General features: G+C 46.8%; 1 protein-coding gene across 1 annotated transcript; it reads right to left on the bottom strand.

Moving 5' to 3' along the window:
* Positions 1 to 134: 134 nt before the first annotated feature.
* BTG4 (BTG anti-proliferation factor 4) lies at positions 135 to 5,614 on the bottom strand. Its single transcript, XM_058194700.1, has 4 exons — positions 5,442 to 5,614; positions 3,339 to 3,476; positions 1,623 to 1,860; positions 135 to 320 (listed from the first exon to the last, which is right to left on the bottom strand). Exons 1-4 carry the CDS (start codon positions 5,612 to 5,614, stop codon positions 135 to 137), a joined length of 735 nt encoding a protein of 244 aa, XP_058050683.1.
* Positions 5,615 to 18,907: the final 13,293 nt, after the last annotated feature.

The following is an 18,907-nucleotide window of genomic DNA, read 5'->3' as shown; positions in this document are numbered from 1 at the left end:
GAGGGAGTTGGGGACCAGAATTGTCTTAAGTGCTTCAAAAAATTGGTTTTTCTCCTGGGGAACGAACGCCAGCTGCCCACCGGCATTTCAGCTGCCCGTTGTCCAGGCTCTGGCCCAGGGTGCAAATCGGAGCTTTATCGACTGGAGCTGACCCAGTGGTACCTGTCCACCCGCGGGCAACTGAACGGCAGGGAGGGGCGGTAGACTTTGTAGCCCTTGTAGTGGAAATAGTAAGCAGCCGAAGGGTTTGATTGGATGCCATCAGGAACAAAGCATCTTCGGTGAGAATACTGGGACCACAGGGGGAACGGCTCGTTGCACTGAAAGTAGATGGAGACAACGGGAGTGAAGGCCGAGGAGGGATGGTACCCGTCTTCTGCCAGCCTCTTGCAACTCCTCCGCTCAGCTCCTTCCTCTCCCATCGTTCTGACTGAGCTGCTCTTGATGGAACTCTGGGAAAGTTTCTAAGAAGCGCCATAGTTTTCCTCTCCCCCCCAACCTCCACTCCCCGCTTCTCTTTCTCTTGGGTTCAGGCATTCACGATGACCCTCCCAATCGTCAATGACTCGCTCGGGACTTCCAGCCCAGGTGGAATTGGCCCTGGCGCTTCGATACATTAAGGGGGTCTTTCTCAGTTTCTGGGAATGGACTCCCCCCCCCGGGAAGCGAGATGTTGCTTCTTTCTGGGAGGGAGGGAGGGGAAAGAGGAGAGAAAAGAGAAGGAGGGAGGGAGGGAAGAAGGAAGAGGAGGAAGGAAGGAAGGAAGGAAGGAAGGAAGGAAGGAAGAAGGAAGAAAAGAAGGATGGATGGAAGGAAGGAAGGAAGGAAGGAAGGAAGGAAGGAAGGAAGGAAGGAAGGAAGGAAGGAAGGAAGGAAGGAAGGAAGGAAGGAATAGGAGAATAAAGAGGGAAGGAAGGGAGGAATAGGAGAATAGAGGGAGAAGGAAGGAAGGGGCCTTTGGTGGCTCAGCAGACTAAGTCTGCTGTTATTAAAACAGCTGCTTGCAATTACTGCAAGTTTAAGCCCCACCAGGCCCAAGGTTGACTCAGCCTTCCATCCTTTATAAGGTAGGTAAAATGAGGACCCAGATTGTTGGGGGCAATAAAAGTTGACTTCGTATACAATATACAAATGGATGAAGACTATTGCTTAACACAGTGTAAGCCGCCCTGAGTCTTCGGAGAAGGGCGGGATATAAATTAAAATTAAAATAAATTTAAAAAATAAAAGAAATAAAAAATAAGGAAGGGAGGGAGGAAGGAAGGAACCATGAGGAAAGGGAAGGGAAGGGAAGGGGAAGGAAGGAAGGAAGGAAGGAAGGAAGGAAGGAAGGAAGGAAGGAAGGAAGGAAGGAAGGAAGGAAGGAAGGAAGGAAGGAAGAAATAGGAGAATAGAGAGAAGGAAGGAAGGAATAGGAGAATAAAGACGAAAGGAAGGGAGGAAAGGAGGAAGGAAAGAGGGGATGGGAGAGAGGGAGATGGATGTATCTCAATTTTGGCAAGTTTGAATGCTCTTCAATGGCTGGGGAATTGTGGGAGTTGAAGTCCGCCCATCTTAAAGGGGCCAAGTTTGAGAAATCCTGGAGTCGAAGCCCCCACCCTCCTTAGTTCCTTTTCTCTCACCTGATAGATGCTGTTGGGATTGCTAACAGTTGGGATGCTTTTGGGTTCCCTGATGGTGCCATCCTCCTCAGAAGAAGTGCCGGAGTGATAATCGGAGGTGGTGGTGGAGGAGGAGGTGGAGGAGGAGGAGGAGGAGGAGGCCTTCTCCACCGCTTGCCGGATGCCCTGAGACACGTCCTGGTCGTTCTCTTGGCCTGTGAAGTGAGCCACGGTGAACGCTGGATTTTTCTCGCCGTATCTAAATGAGGGGTGGGGGTGGGGTTAAGCAGGGCAGAAAATAGAGCCTCAAGCAAGGCATAACTTGGTCCTTAGAGCAAAGTTTCCCAAATTCCTTCCTTTGTTGCTCTAAACTACTTATTATATTTTAATTACTATCTGCTCCTCCCTTTTCCTTCTTCCCTTTCTCTCTCTTTCTTCTCTCTACCACCCTCCCTTCCCAATTCATTTTCTTTCCTTCCTTCCTTCCTTCCCTTCCTTCCTTCCTTCTCAGCTCTCTGCCACCCATCTGACACATATAAATTTGGAATATTCCTATATTCCACGATAGAATGAAAACACATTATTTTATACATACCATGAAATAAAAACACACCTACAATAGAGGTCTTCAAACTTGGCAGCTTGAAGGCTTGTGGACTTCAACTCCCAGAATTCCCCGGCCAGACATGAAATCCAGACATTTTAAAGCATGCTGGTTGGGGAATTCTGGGAGTTGAAGTCCATCCGTCTTCCAGTGGCCAAGATTGAGAAACAGGGGTCTGGCTGGGGGAATTCTGGGAGTTGAAGTCCACAACTCTTAAAGCTGCCAAGTTTGGGGACCTCTATGCTAAGCCACACACCAATTGCTTGGTTGGCTCAACACACTAAGCCCAAACTAGAAGAAAAACCAGCAGAATGTTTGGACCCGGGGCAGAGTCAGCTTAAAGGAGGCCATTGCATCTACTCTTGGGCTGTGCCCATTTGTCAGGTGAATGCTTGGCTTAATGCCTCCCATCAACTGCAGTTGGTTCAGCAAACCAGGGCTATGTTGTGACCCAGGCCCCAGTAGGTAGTAGGAAACTCAGTCAGTGTAAAAACAAACACAGTCTATTCAAACAGCTGAGAATTATTTCATTCTCATCGTAGTCCAACTAAATTAAAGCAAATTCCTCCCAACACAAATTCCTCAGTCCTATCACCAATCTTGGTCCAATTAGGCAAACTGCCAAAGGCCTTTCTTGGCAAAAGTTCAGAAGACACCGATACAAAAATAAATGCAAGACGAAGCTATCAATGTTGTTTTCCAGGAAAGAGCCCAAACGCCATTGCTGGTCTTTTAAGCCTTTTGGGAGGGGCCAATCATCTCTTGGCCCTACTCCCGAGTTGTCCTCTTTGCTTGAGCTGCTCTTGCCCTCTGGCTGCTCTTCCCATGCATGCATTAGGAACAGGCTCCTCCTGTTCCTCTGCCTCACTACTGTCAGCCTCTGGAGGCTCTGGAGTCCGCACCTCACTCCCAGATGGCCCTGGCCCCACCTCAGCCTCCAACGCAGAGCCCTCATCCAGGCCTTCCCCAGCCTCCAGGACTGGCCCATGCTCTTCCTCAGCCTCATTGCTGTCCAACTCCATTGCCAGCTCTGCAGGCTGCTGGCAGACCACAACAGGCTAACCCAACTCTGGCTTTGCCTGGATGTCAAAACGCCCATCACAGGGGGCAGAGAAAGAGCATGATAGACTCACCTGCAGCAGACATCAAAGGGGTCAACCCAGATGGTCATCTCTTTGGGCAAACCGAGGCTCTGAAAGTCCACGTTGCTCGCAATGCACGCTTGGTCCAAGAGAGGATCTTTTGCCTGCAAAGGATTTAGCCTGATGCACCTGAAAAGGGGAAAGTCATCAAGACATGCCCTTCTGCACCTCCCATTCCACAAGATTGGCAAAAATTAGTAAAAAAAATATTCGCCAATTTGTTGGAAATGTGAAATCGAGTTAGGATCATACTATCACATGTGATGGGAGTGCCATAAAAAAACTAAAAAAATTCTGGCAGCAAATAAGAAGCTGGTTAGAAGAGATGCTGATGGTCAAAATGGAAGTCAAACCAGAATTCTTCTTATTGGGCATGATGGATGGCAAATACAATAAAAATGTAATCTACTTAACATTGCATATATTAACTGCGACAAGATTAGCATTTGCTCAAAAATGGAAGCGTAAAGAAATACCCTCAGAAGAAGAAGTAATAAGCAAAATTTACGACTGTGCAGAAATGGACAGACTTATTTTAGAACTCAAAGACAAAAGCAAATCAAGGTACTATGAAGTCTGGAGTAAATTCTACGATGGGCTTGATAGGAGGAAGAATGCCATAAACAAAAGATAAGGAATTTCTGGAAATGTATACATCAACATATATTGTACTTGTGAGGGTATAATAGGTCTATTAAATATGTATATAGTTGTAGGGGTAGTAGTAATATAGTATATACTTGATATATAAGGAATTAGGAGATAAGTAAATTTGTATATAGACTGAGGAATATATGATATAGCAACTTGAACTTGATGTAAATGATAGAAACCAGAGACGTAGAGCAATGTCCATTGTTTTTGTTTTTAAAACCAATAAAAATTTTCTAAAAAAAAAAAAAAAGACGCATTCTTTGGTGTTAACCCTAACTGAGAAGAGGAGGCCACGCAAAGGAGCCAGAGAACTTCTGAAAGGCATCTGGGAGAAAGGAGCCCTGAGCTAACATCCAGACTGACCTAGCTCCCATCCACATTCAAACTAGTCAACAGCAGAGAGAAGCTTAGCAGCTCCAATCCCATCAAGGTCTACGCTTCTCTCGTTTGAACCACACTTAGGGGTTGTGTGAATGCAGCCTATGTTAGTTTATGAGGCAACGGAGTAGCAAGCCCAGACTGGGTTATTCCGGGAACCCAGTTACATGCTTCATGTTAAAACCAACCAGGACTGTGCTGAGGCAGCAAAACCCGATAGAAAATTCGGCTGCTCAGTTTCCCAATGCTCTAAGTCCCAACTCTGTGTGTGTGTGTTGTGGGCATCATCTTCTTGTGCCATATCCGCCATCGGATGTTGGCGATCCTATTTTTATCAACAGCTGCACTAAAATGTGCTGCTGAGTTTTGTCCAAACCGGTCCCTTAGATTTTGAATGGCTTCAAAATCTAAGGGATTGGTGTGCGGCCATATAGCCCCACCATCTCTGGCTTTGGTTGCAAAGCCATCTTCTCATCAAGCCCAGAAAGTAGGTTGGGTTGACCCAAGAAACCCAAGAGATTGATGAGGAGATCCTGGCGGTGGGACCTTCTGGTCCACGCCACACAAATTTAGCCAGGGAATCTGAAAAACGGGGCGGGGCAGATTAGGGAATCAGGAAGACGACCCCAAACCACCTTCTAACTGGAGACAGTGAGGTGGTGGTGCTGCTGCTAGTGCCACCTCTTCTCACCAGCAAGGACTTAATTGGGTTACCCAACGGTAGGGCCTGGCGTTGACTTCAAGCAGCTCTCTTCATATTTTGGGGAGGAAAAATACAGGCTGAGAAAAATCGGCTGAGAATTTTGCTGGGGTGGGCAGGAAACAGGTGATGAGGCTGTTTTAGGGAGGGGCAGGCCCCCATTTTGCAAGAGAACTAGAGCAGGGGTCTCCAACCTTGGTCCCTTTAAGACTTGTGGACTTCAACTCCCAGAGTTCCTCAGCCAGCAAAGCAAAGCTGGCTGAGGAACTCTGGGAGTTGAAGTCCACAAGTCTTAAAGGGACCAAGGTTGGAGACCCCTGAACTAGAGCAAGAGAGGCTCCCCTGGGGGGGAAATCTCTTACCGGAAGCCTTGTCCTTTCGTGGGATTGTCAAGATACCAGTGGTTTTTGTACCGCTCGAAGAGAAGCGTGGTCAGCGTGGATGCAAACTTCTCCATCTGCTGCTTGTTCAGCTTGTTGTGTTTTTTAGCCAGGCGGGTGATGAAGAAGACCGTGGCTGCAATTTCATCCTTCATGTCGTCGCTACTGCAAGAGGACCTCCACTGCAGGAACACAACTGGGGCGGGGGGGGGGATTGGAGCAGAAGACCCAGAGTCAGCCCTGTTCCTGTAACCAACAGGACTTGTCAGGGCCTCACAACTATCTTGGCTTGGTCTGCCAAAGGCTTTGGAGCCCCCCACACTTTTTTTTTTTGTGCATTCGTATCACACATATCAAGCTAGAGATTATTGATAAAGGAGAACATCTGTAGGTCAGGGTCAGCTCTGGGTTGAAATGAAGGGTCCTTGGTGCCCTCCGAGGTAGTTTTCTTGCAGATGTTTCATTACCCAAACTAGCTAACATCATCAGTGCTAGAAGGGAGTGGGGTTTGCATAGAGGAGAAGAGGGGAGGGAGGGAGGAGGAGGAGGAGAGGAAGAAGAGGAGGAAGTTGTTGGAGGACTGTAGAGAGTCCTTGGAGGTCTCTGAGCTTGGTTGTTTTCTTGCAGACATTTCATGACCCAACTAGGTAACATCATCAATGTTAGAAGAAGGGAGTGGGGTTTGTAGAGTGGAGAAGGAGTAGGAGGGAAGGCTGACTGCGGGGGCCTTGCTACTCTCTGGGTTTAATTGTTTTCTTGTAGATGTCGTATTACTCATCTAGATAACATCAGTGCCAGTGCTGCTAATGTTACCTAGTCTGGGTAATGAAATATCTGCAGAAAACAAGCAAACTCAGAGGGTACCAAGGACCCCCCCAAGCTATAGTTTGCTTATTTTCAGGTGGGAGTCTAAGCCACAATTGACTAGATTCAGAATTCAAGCCACAAATGATGGCTGCAACCATTGAGGAGAAGACCTTAAACAACCTAAGCCAAGGATTAGAGAATGCTGCTCACACACCATTACAAGCATACAAACCAAGAATGAGAGTTATTTTTATTTAAATAGGAGATATTCAGCTCTTCCTATCGTTGTCATTACTTTGTGCTAGCATGTTCAGAATCTCCCAGCCACGTATCGGCTACAGGTTTTAAAGGTGGACAGTTTGCCTTGTTCCCTACTTTTGGTGTCCAAAGGAAGCCAACATTATTCCCAACCCGTTGCTCCCCCAGATACTATTACTAAAACTTGCTAGTTAAAATAACAACCCCCATCCTCCCCGGCCAATACAATCATGGAGTAGACAGATATAGCATGTAAGAGACTTAACCGCTGGCCAAGGAGAATGAAAATTGCAGTACCACCTCCATGTTGGGTGTAGACCACTACTTCTCATCCTTGGAACTTGAAGTTGGGTGGACTTCAACTCCCTGAATTCCCCAGCTATCCATCTTCAAACTGCCACTTTCCAATATTCAGTATTGCAAGACAACACTTTGCAAACCAGGTTTGTGCATTCTGCTAAGCCAGCATTGGTTTTAACCATCATTGGTTGAACAATTGGCAAAAGCTGGGTTTTACTCAGGAAGTTAAATTAACGTGGATTAGCGAGAGGAAGTTAAAACATTCTTACACTAATCCACATTACAGCTGATACATAAGAACAGAGTTCCCGGGACAAAACAATATTACACAGACACACCCCTGAGATGATCTAGAATTACCTTCAGAAAAATAGCCTTAGCTGAGCTAGTCAAACATGCACAGATTGGCTGAGAATTCAGGGATCCCGGCTGAGAAACATATAAACCAGCTTTTGCTTGAGATGATTCAGCCAGCATTTGCACGTGTCTTTCTCTCAAACTCTGCAGCCTTCTCCTTGTCCTTAAACAAACATTCCCTTCTGTTAGCCAAATAGCTTTCTTGCTCACCTTCAGGGGTTTAAATAAGGAGAGGTGGAGCTTTTGCAGCCGTAACAGGTGTGTGCCATAGAGGTGAGTGAGCACCTAAATCAAGGTAGTCCCCAAATTAGATTTCTCCTTTTTTTTTCCCCCTGCAGTCCTTGGGCTGAGCCTAAAATCAGCTGGATTTCCATCACTGGAGGTTTTGAAGAAAAGATGAGACAAATGTCTGTTTGAAGTGGCCTAGGGTCTCCTGCTTGAGCAGTGGGTTGGACTAGAAGACCTCCAAGGTCCCTTCCCACTCTGTTTCTGTTATGCCAGCCCCGCACCTGAGAAAAAGAAGAGGAAGAGACAACTATATCTTCTTTCTGGTCTAAGCCTCTTATGTTTAGCCAAAGGAAGGGGGTAAAAACCGCTTTGAAGAAATCCACATTATAGCAGAGGTTTCTCAACCAACTTTTAATATGTGCGGACTTCCAGCTCCTAGAATTCCCTAGCCAGCAAAGGGCGGGACAGCCAGACAGCCCAACTTTGGGAATCCAGTAGCATCTGTTCCGAATAATGCATTTTACAGTCCAAAAAAGCCTTTCCATCAAAATTGTTGGCCTGGAAAAGCCTGGTTGAGATTCCTCTGATTGGAAACCGCCATCCGATGGATCCTTTCCTGTTTGCTGTGCTTTGCCTCTCAACTCTGGCTAAAAGCCAAGAGGGGTCCATTCCACTTTATTTCCTCTCCAAATTATCCTGTCTCGATTTCCGTTCGAAGGAGGCATTTTAGGCCCTGGGTTTGGGGGGAATCTCCCTGTGGCTGGGTTGGAAGTCAGCGGAGTCATCGGGGGAGGCGAAAAGAGGCAAGATGGTACACAGCAGAGGAGAAAAGCAGAGGTTCAATTCCGCCTTCCCGGTCGCCATCTTGCCCTTTTTTGACCAATCCTTGTGAGTTCTTTTCCATCCTTGAAAATTAAAGAACCCCATTGCCCAGGCCAATCTCTATCCTGTCTCCCTTCCCAGTCTGTGACCTCCACTGTGCTACCAACGAAGGCTGCCCCACCTTGGTCGGAATATGAAGGCGAAGGTTGCGTTGACCAGGTGACTGCAGAAGATGGTTTGGGGCAGGGGTGAAATCCTGCAGGTTCTGCAGAACCGGTAGCGGAAATTTTGAGCAGTTCGAAGAACTGGCAGATACCACCACTGGTTGGCCCCAGAGCGGGGAGGGAATGGGGATTTTGCAATATCCTTCCCCCTGGAGCGGGGAGGGAATGGGGATTTTGCAATATCCTTCCCCCTGGAGCGGGGAGGGAATGGGGATTTTGCAATATCCTTCCCCCTGGAGTGGTGTGAGAATGAAGATTTTGCAGTATCCTTCCCCTGCCGTGTCCACCAAGCCAAGCCACGCCCACCAAGCCACGCCCTCAGAACCGGTAGTTTAAAAAAATGGATTTCACTACTGGTTTGGGGGGGTCCACCTCGCTCATGGACAGGGGAGGGAGGGAGGGGGAAGGATGCAGGGGAAGACTTTGAAAGGATTTGTTTGTACTCCAACAGTGGGGAAATGAAGAGATCCATTCAGAAGGAAGGAAGGAAGGAAGGAAGGAAGGAAGGAAGGAAGGAAGGAAGGAAGGAAGGAAGGAAGGAAGGAAGGAAGGAAGGAAGGAAGGAAGGAAGGAAAGAAGGAAGGAGACATAGGAAGGAAGGAAGGAAGGAAGGAAGGAAGGAAGGAAGGAAGGAAGGAAGGAAGGAAGAAGACATAGGAAGGAAGGAAGGAAGGAAGGAAGGAAGGAAGGAAGGAAGGAAGGAAGGAAGGAAGGAAGGAAGGAAGGAAGGAAGGAAGGAAGGAAGGAAGGAAGGAAGGAAGGAAGGAAGGAAGGAAGAAGACATAGGAAGGAAGGAAGGAAGGAAGGAAGGAAGGAAGGAAGGAAGGAAGGAAGGAAGGAAGGAAGGAAGAAGACATAGGAAGGAAGGAAGGAAGGAAGGAAGGAAGGAAGGAAGGAAGGAAGGAAGGAAGGGTTTCCACCTTTTCCAGATTTTGGATGGAGTACCGATCTCAGTCCAAGCATTCCTTCATGGATTAAATTCTGGGTCTCCCTCTTCTGCAGGGCAAGTCCAGACAGGACTGTAAGCAAAGCCATGCATCAGTTCTCTAGCAACAGCAGGCTTGGCTTGGAGCAAACATTGCCCTCCTGAGCATAGGAAGATGGTGGGTGGCTGGGACTTTCTTTGGATTTTCCTGCCCCAGGGAGAAAGTCTAAGGCCTTTCCACCCGCCACTCTCCTTTCTATCGTGCTCATCTTCGGCAAACGTGGCGTGGAGATGGGACTCTCCCAAGAGACGGGAAACAAGAGCTGGATGGCCCAGAAGAAAACCACCTGGGTTGGGAAGGAAGGTGAGAGAAGAGCCCGATGGTCCTTTGGGGCAGGTAAGATGGGCAGCAGGAGGAGAGGTCATTGGGAGGGACCTGGCATGGCTTGGCTGAAATCTTTAACATGATTCCGGTAGGCTCTCTCTTGTCAACTTCTGCACAGGTCATAAATAGGCAACTTCTAAATAATTTTTTTTCTCGATTTGAGGAAAGCGGGCAGTTTCTAAATTTAATAAATAGATAAATTGTTCTTCCTGGCTCTGCCGTTCAGGGACAATTTTTGATGGTAGCATTGGAGCATCCAATTTTTTTTTAACTACCGGTTCTGTGGGCGTGGCTTGGTGGACGTGTTGTGGCTTGGTGGGTGTGGCAAAGGAAGGATATTGCAAAATCCCCCTTCCCTCCCCACTCCTGCGGGAAGGATATTGCAAAATCACCACTCTGGGACAAGCCAGATGTGGTATTTTGCCGGTTCTCCGAAGTACTCAAAATTTCCGCTGCCGGTTCTCCGAACTGCTCAAAATTTCTGCTACCAGTTCTCCAGAACCTGTCAGAACCTGCTGGATTTCACCCTGACCATATCCATCCGGTGGACCAATGTTTTATAACTTTGCTAGCCTCTTTTCTTTTTTTTTTTTTCTTTTTTTTTGTTTACATTTATATCCCGCCCTTCTCCGAAGACTCAGGGCGGCTTACAGTGTGTAAGGCAATAGTCTCATTCTATTTGTATATTTACAAAGTCAACTTATTGCCCCCCCAACAATCTGGGTCCTCATTTTACCTACCTTATAAAGGATGGAAGGCTGAGTCAACCTTGGACCTGGTGGGACTAGAACCTGCAGTAATTGCAGGCAGCTGGTTTTAATAACAGGCTTCTTACAGCCTTGAGCCACCACGGCCCTTCTCAAGCAATTGGCTCTTAAAAACAACAATTGCTTGGATTCCAGGTGTTCAAAACTTGATTCCTTTTCGGTGGTCAACTTCCTAATGGAAACTGGATTTAAAAATACTTTCCCGTATTTATTATTATTATTATTATTATTATTATTATTATTATTATTATTATTATTATTATTATTATTATTATTATTATTTATTATATTTGTATACCGCCCATCTCCCGAAGGACTCAGGGAGAGTCCTTTAAACCCTAATAAGTTCTACGTGTCAAATTTTCGTTTTCCTGTCTTAAAAACATTTCATTTCATCTACCAAGGAATGTATGCAACATTTCTGTTTTAGTAATGCTACTATTCCGAATATATTTACACATGATTGGATGGATTATACTGTATATCCAGGTGGATATCTATCAGGGGTGAAATCCAATTTTTTTTACTACCGGTTCTGTGGGCGTGGCTTGGTGGACATGGCTTGGTAGGCATGGCAGGGGAAGGATATTGCAAAATCTCCATTCCCACCCTACTCTGGGGCCAGCCAGAGGTGGTATTTTCCAGTTCTCCGAACTACTCAAAATTTCTGCTGCTGGTTCTCCAGAACCTGTCAGAACCTGCTGGATCTCACCCCTGATATCTATGTTTGTTTGTTTATATTTATAGCGCCGGCCATCTCACTTGTGTGACAAGCCAAAGACTTACCTGGCTGTGAAGCTTTTCCACTTGGATATTCTGTAAAACTGCACAAAATTGGTTCGACCTAATTTATTTCTACCTTTCTCAACCACTTTGCCACTTTAAGATGTGTGGACTTCGATTCTCAGAATTCCCCAGCCAGCATGCTTTAAGAGGGAGGGACTTTCAATTCCCACAATCCCCCAGCCAGCAACAACGGGCTGGGGAATTCTGGGCGTTGAAGTCGACACGTCTCAAAATGGCGGAAGCTGAGAAACACTGTTCTAACCCCATCTCCTTTCACTAAATCTCTCCCTGGCATTTTGCCTCGTGCCGGGTGAAATATACATGAGCAAGACTCTTGGAGTTAAGGGAGACTCGCATTTGGTGCTTTCAGCTCTTTGAAAAAAAAGGTAAACTATAAATGCAATTCCATCCATCGGTCTGAATTCCCCAGGTTCAATGTTAAATCCTTTAGCTTTCAGCACTGCCAAACCATCATTCTTCATTTAATGATAGTCTAGACCAGGGCTGGGCAACTATGGCCCCTTTATGACCTATGGACTTCAACTCCCAGAATTTCTGAGCCAGCATGCTGGCTCAGGAATTCTGGGAGTTGAAGTCCATAGGTCATAAAGGGGCCATAGTTGCCCAGCCCTAGTCTAGACAGTAGTCTAAGTGGAGGGCACCTAAGAGATACGGTCAACCTCTTCTCCCCCGGCATCGTATCTTCACTCTGCTAATGCCATGTTTCCCCAAAAATAAGACCTCCCCGGATAATAAGCCCAATCAGGCTTTTGAGCATGTGTGCTAAAATAAGCCCTCCCCGAAAATAAGCCCTCCCCGAAAATATTTAAGCATATGCACAGCCAGCCCCCACCATTTCCTCGGGTTAGGGAGACAGAACTGGAAATCAGGTAAGATAGCAAGAGGAGCCCCGTCTTGCTCCATGCGCCCCAAAATAATAAGACCTCCCCGAAAATAAGGCCACACGCTTATTTCGGTGTTCAAAAAAATATAAGACAGGGTCTTATTTTCGGGAAAACACGGTACCTGTCCTTGACTTATGAACACAATGGGGACCAGATTTTCCACTGCTAAGCAAGATAGTTGTTAAGCAAGCCACGCCTAATTTTGCAACCTTTTTTGGGGGGGGCAGCATTGTTAAGCAAATCACTACAGTTGTTAAGTGAGTCACGTGGTCGTTAAGGCGAATCCAGCATCCCCCTCCCCCCCATCATGGACTCCTGGTTGGAAGCCAGCTGGGAAGATTGCAAATGGCAATCACATAACCCTGGGATGTTAGAACCGTGGTAAACACATGCTGGCTGCCAAGGGCTTGTATTGTGATCCCATGGCCGTAGGGATTCTGCAACCGTTGTAAGTGAGAGGACTGGTCAGAAGTCACTTTTTTTGAGGGCCGTTTTTCAACCAGTCAGTAAAAAATGGTGGTAAGAGGAAAGTCTACTTGCAATAGCGTCAGGTTGATTTCAAAAGTCTTGAGATTGTTTGAGAAAGTCCATGGAAACATTGCATCATTCGGTCACCTCAAGGAGAAATCAACCTGCCCCCTTTCAAGAGAGCTGAGCTGGGCTTGGTTTGGTTTGTAAGCCACACCTGACCATCCATGGTTACAGAGTCCACACAAATCCTAGGATTGGGGATTTGGGGCACACCTCAAGACCAGAGACGCCAGAGTTGAGATCGCTTGGATCTGCCTGTAATCTCGAGTCTTTCTCTTAACCAGGTATAGGAACCACGGCTGAAGTGATCAAGGATGCTGGTTTAGAGACCCATCCTAGAAGTCCCTCATAGAAGTCCTGGGATATCTCTGCTGCTTTCAGAAGCCACGAAGATTATCCATTTGAGAAGAAAATGGAAAAGCACCACTGGTTTTTTTTTTTAATTATTATTATTATTCCTTCCCAGCTCAGGTTTTGCAACCAAGCCAATTTTTCACCAGCATTATATCAAGGTAAGCTTCTTATGGGCAAATTCTAAACTTCCTTTTATGGTCTTGTTCCAGAAGCTTGTTTTTAAAGGAACTGCCTCAATCTGTAAAACCAGAAGTTTATGAGGAACGTTAGTTTTTTTTTTGCGAGATCTCTTCTAAATGTCGGTGCTGTTTTCTGTTGCTTCAGAAGCATTGGACTAAGGACTAAGGAACAAAGGTGGCCTGGCACAGGAGGCCAAACCTGGGAGAGGGGAGATGGTGAACAACCTGGAATCCTGAATTCCTCATGTTGAGAGGCACAAGGTGGGCTTAGAGAATGGATACCGCTGTCCCTGAGCCCTTGGCCTGCCTGGAGGATAAGCCGAGTTTAAATTTGGGGTGACGCTTAGCTGGATGAAGATGGCTGAGTGATAAGAGCAATTGCAGATTAGTTTCGTTTCATTATCTAGTTTAATGAAAGGAAAGGCTGGGGGTGACACGATAGCAGTCTTCCAACCTCTCGGGGGCTGCCACAAAGAAGAGGGGGTGGGGTCAAGCTATTCTCCAAAGCACCTGAAGGCAGGACAAGAAGCAACAGGTGGAAACTAATCAAGGAGAGAAGCAACTTAGAAATAAGGAGAAATTTCCTGACAGTTAGAACAATTAATCAGTGGAACCAGAAGTTCTGAATGCTCCAACACTGGAAGTTTTTAAGAAGAGATTGGACAACCATTTGTCTGAAGTGGTGTAGGGTTTTCTGCCTAAGCAGGGGGTTGGACTAGAAGACCTCCAAGGTCCCTTCCAACTCTGTTATTCTATTCTAATCTAATCAGTAACCCTGCCAACTTGAAGGAAGGACTTGCTAACTGCAGATTTGGGATGCAGCAGATTGTTTAACTCTCTGTAGAAAAGCACTGTAATTTTTACAGGTGGAGTTGCTTCCTCCTTCCTTAAGTCTATACTTAGTCCCTGGCACTGCTCATTGACAGAGGACAAAATATAAGGAGAAGCAGCTTAATTCAAAAGCAACATCAGACTGGGGTTAGGTTAGTCTGGTTTCAGGAGGGAGGGGTATCTCGAGAACCGTAGAGCCTTAGAGCAGGGGTCTCCAACCTTGGCAACTTTAAGACTTGTGGACTTCAACTCTCAGAATTCCTCAGCCAGCTTTGGGAGTTGAAGTCCACAAGTCTTAAAGTTACCAAGGTTGGAGACCCCTGCCTTAGAGAGTGGTTTTACGTAGCATACTTAGCAAAACTAGCCTGCTTGATTAGTGGTTATTTCATATTAAACGTACATATTTCTAATGACTGTTTCAGAATTGAGTAAAGAGTTGAAATAGTCCACCATCTCCCACTTCTTAGACTCATGAGATAGGGAGTTGCAAGTCTATTTTGGCCAATCATGAGGTCTAGAAACTTCAACATAGGGAAAAACAAAAGGGATCAGCAGGCCAGGATCTTGTCACAAAATGTTGTAATCCAGGAATGTGACATTTTTACGGTGGTGAATCGCAAAGGAACAGCTGCTGAACCTTCACTGTGTGTGTGTGTTTCTTGTGTTTTTTTCCAGGTTGGCTCCTCCAGATAATCACGTTTGGTTTGTAGGCAGTGTAGTTAGCTGATTGTGTATCTCCCCAGCAATCACTAGCTTCACTGTCAACAAAACAATCCGCAGAATTCTTCAATCTCTAGGAAGTCTTCTCAGCTGGAACCCAAGGAATTACACCTTTTATGCAGACCTCCTGATCCGTGTTAAGAGGTTACCAACTCAACAGCGAGGAAGGAAGTCAATCAGTCATAAGAAAATGCTGGAGCAAAGAAGTAGTGGAGACACTCCCAACTTCTGCATAGTTTTGTGATGACCGCACAGTGAGGGCAGTTGGCCAAATTACAGGGTTCCCTTGCGGCAGATTGGTGGGTTGTTGTGGTTGACATTCAGGACCTATCATGGAAAGCTGGTAGGAAGAGCAGCTGTTGTCTTCAAGGCCCTACATGAAGTGAAATGAAAAACAGGTCCCACGCTAACAAGATCTTCCAAAAGCCCAAGGGTGGATCTCCTGCCCTGATGGGGAATTGGGTGATGGTACCCAGATGGTGAAGTTCAGAAAACAGAATCGAGAGGAGCTTTGGTAGTCTCTTGTCCTCTGCAATTTTGTCTGGGTAGCATGAAATGAGTATCTTAAAGACAGAAAATCCAGTTTGGAAACCACTGAGGGAGCCTGGATGATCTCTAAAGACCCCCCACGGTGGGGGGAGAGAAATTAGGCCTGAACATCAGCCTTGTCACTAGGCAGTGTAGTTAGCTGATTGACCAAGGTAACAATCACTAACAACATAGCCAAGTGAAAAGGTGGCCTCTCCCTGCAGTTTTTGCAATCTGCTGGATGGACTAGTCTACAGGTTGAAGGGTAGAAGAAGCCACCCTGTGCAGGACTGTGAAGAAGCGTTCTTCAACCACAGTGGCTTTAAGAGGGGTAGACTTCAGCATAGCTGGGCTGGAGAATTCTGGGAATTGAAGTCCACCCATCTTCAAGTCTCTAAAGTTGAGAAACTTTAGGGTACAACGCAGGTTAGGTCATCCCACCTTGATGTTCTACAAAGCAGGGATCTCCAACCTTGGCAACTTTAAGACTTGTGGACTTCAACTCCTAGAATTCCTGAATTCTAAGAGTTAAAGTCCACAAGTCTTAAAGTTGCCAGAGTTGGAGAGCCCTGCCCTGCTCCAAAGCTTTCGAGGCTGCACTTCTCAACATTGCCTAACCAACATAGCTACTAGAAGGATAAATTCCTGAGAGTAAGTTTTATCTCAGCCCTCATCAACAATCCGTTTACATAATAGGAAACCCCGGTACTAGATTTATTAACTTTTCATTCGTTTAGACTGCAGTTCCCTGTCCAGATGGGTGGTTAATTAAATTTCTGGTTGATCAATGTGGGTCATTTACCGGCAACTGCCGCGGCTCGACAAGAGTGCTGACAGCCCATAATATTCAGCTGACGGTCAGTTCCTAGAGGGACTTGATATGAACCAAAAAGACAGGAGACAAATGAAAGAGATGACAAATTCTGATTTCTTTCCCCCATTGGCCAGCAAAGCAGCGAAAATTAAGGCTATGTGAGAATGGAAAGAACGAAGGATTTTTAAAAAATGTTTTGGAAAAAGGAGTTTAGTTTAAAAGTTTTGGTATGTGCCTTAAGAAGTCTTCTCTTCAAGACCTCCTCCGTCTGTTGTTCCTTTGAGATCTCTCTCTCTCTCTAATAAATGCCAACATTAAAAGTCTTTGGCGACTCTTTTTCCAAGATACTTTGATTGTATTGTTTCCCAGAACTTCTGAGGACAGGTCAAAGGGAAACGGCGTTTTACAGAGTCCTCAAATTATGACTGCTCCCTTAGTGACCGTTTGAAGTTAAGATGGACCCAGGGGTGGGCTGCTGGGAGTTCGCAAGGGGTTCGGGAGAACCTCTAGCTAAGATTCTGTGCAGTTCGGAGAACCCCCAAATCTCACTCCTGGCTGGCCTCGCCCACCCTGCCCCTCCCAGGAGTCCCCACACAGCCCGTTTTGGATGCAGGTGTGCACGGAGGCTCAGGGAGGGCGAAAAATGGGCCTACCGGAGGTTTGGCCCATTTCCAGCCTCCAGAGGGCCTCCGGAGCCTGGGGAGGACATTTTTGCCCTCCTGGAAGCTTGAGGAAAGCCTCCAGAGCCCAGGAAGGGCAAAAACAGCCCCCCCTGCCGTGGTGCAGGAGGCTGACTAGTCCATGCCCACTCTGGCCACGCCCACTCAGCAACCAGGCAGAGAACCCCTTGCTAAAATTTTGATGGACACCCCGCCCCCTGAAAAAAGGAACCTGCAACCTGTAATTTGAGATTCTGATTGGCCACCCCTGCACCAACCCGTTGTTGCACGATTGCAATTTGGGCGAGCGGGCAACCCGCCCGTATTTACGGATACTTGGAGGGGCCCCAAGGTCACGTGACGACTGCAATTAATGACGTGTTTGGCCCAAAAAAAAAGTCCCATGGCTGACGGCGGGTTCACTTAGGACCGCTGCGTCTGTTTAAGCACCGTGGCAATAAATAAATAAATAAATAAATAAATAAAAAATTGTAAAATCAGCCAGGATCCTGTGATGACCTACATAATGACAGGCAGAACTTGCAACGCTAATTCTGGCCTGCATTACCGTTGTAAGTCGAGGACTACCTAAGGACCCGTATCCCCAATGGGGCATTGGATGTGGGGGTGGGGTCTGGGATTCTGCCTAGATCAGTGATGGCTAAACTTTTTGCCGTGCCAAAAGCGGGGGGAGCGCAGGAGTTTTGCGTGCACCCATGCCTCAGACCCATAATTCAATGCACCCCACCTCCCCCGCGCATGCACGCGTGCCCCTCCCACGCTTCCCCCACTTTTGACACGCGACGGCATGTGGGACCGGAAGGCCCGTTTTTCTCTCTCCCCAGGCTCCAGAAGCTTTCTTGGAGCCTGGGGAGGGCGAACACGGCCTTCCCCCACTCCCACAGAGGCCCTCCCAGGCCAGAAACGGCCTGTTTCCTGGCTTCTGGTGGGACCAGAAGGCCCATTTTTCACCCTCCACAGGCTCCAGAGGTTTTCTTGGAGCCTGGGGAGGGCGAAAACGACCTCCCCAACCCCCGGAGGCCCTGTGGCGGCCAGAAACAGCTCGTTTCCTGACTTCTGGTAGGCCAGGAAGGCCCAAAAATCAGCTGGAGCTGAGCTAGGGCAATGCTCGTGTGCCCACAGATATGGCATTTAATGAATAAACTAAATAATAATAATAATAAAGTCTGAATACATTCAGCTACTCACTCTGTATTGCTCTGGAGGCAATAAACTAGACTACAGTGATGCTTCTCAACCTTAGCAATTTGAAGACAGGTGGACTTCAGTTCCCAGAATTCCCCAGCCGGCAGAGTTTCTCCACCTTGGCAGCTTCCACGCTGGGCTGGGGAATTCTGGGAGTTGAAGTCCACCCAGTTTAGTTGCCAAGGCTGTGAAAGACTCGCCTCGGCTGCTTAATTGACAGGTGAGAGAAGGCTGCCAACCTGGGCCATCGGGTGCAAGAGATCGGGTGTAAGCAAAAGCTCACGATATAAAAAAAAAGATGTTGAGACTCTAGAAAGAGTGCAGAGAAGAGCAACAAAGAAGATTAGGGGACCGGAGGATAAAACATATGAAGAACGGTTGCAGGAACTGGATATGGCTAGTTTAATGAAAAGAAGGACTAGGGGAGACATGATAGCAGTGTTCCAATATCTCAGGGGCTGCCCCAAAGAAGAGGGAGTCAAGCTATTCTCCGAAACACCTGAAGACAGGACAAGAAGCAATGGGTGGAAACTAACTAAGGAAAGAAGCAACTTAGAACTAAGGAGAAATTTCCTGACAGAACAATTAATCAGTGTAACAATTTGCCTCCAGAAGTTCTGAGTTCTCCATCACTTTCAAGAAGAGGCTTGAAGAAGAGACTAGCCAACCATTAGTACAGGGCAACCTGTACTAATGGCACAGGTTCTCCTGCTCAGGCAGGGGATGGGACTAGAAGATCTAACTAACTATCCAGCTAAGAGATGGAAGGGACGTTAGAGGTCTTCTAGTCCCACCTTCATGCTGTAGTAGGAAACTCTTTACCATTCCAGGAAATGGTTGTCTAACCTCTTCTTAAAAAGCT

Source organism: Ahaetulla prasina, chromosome 9 (assembly GCF_028640845.1).
Source record: "Ahaetulla prasina isolate Xishuangbanna chromosome 9, ASM2864084v1, whole genome shotgun sequence".
Taxonomy (NCBI): domain Eukaryota; kingdom Metazoa; phylum Chordata; class Lepidosauria; order Squamata; family Colubridae; genus Ahaetulla; species Ahaetulla prasina.
This window is presented reverse-complemented; position numbering and strand designations above follow the sequence as displayed.

Excerpts from the sequence above, each read along its gene's own strand:
- BTG4 (XM_058194700.1), bottom strand. The coding sequence starts at position 5,614 with ATGAAGGATGAAATTGCAGCCACGGTCTTCTTCATCACCCGCCTGGCT. Across the intron at positions 1,861-3,338 it reads CCCTTTGATGTCTGCTGCAG|ATACGGCGAGAAAAATCCAG; the intron begins GTGAGTCTATCA and ends CCCCTCATTTAG. Across the intron at positions 321-1,622 it reads ATCCCAACAGCATCTATCAG|TGCAACGAGCCGTTCCCCCT; the intron begins GTGAGAGAAAAG and ends ATCTACTTTCAG.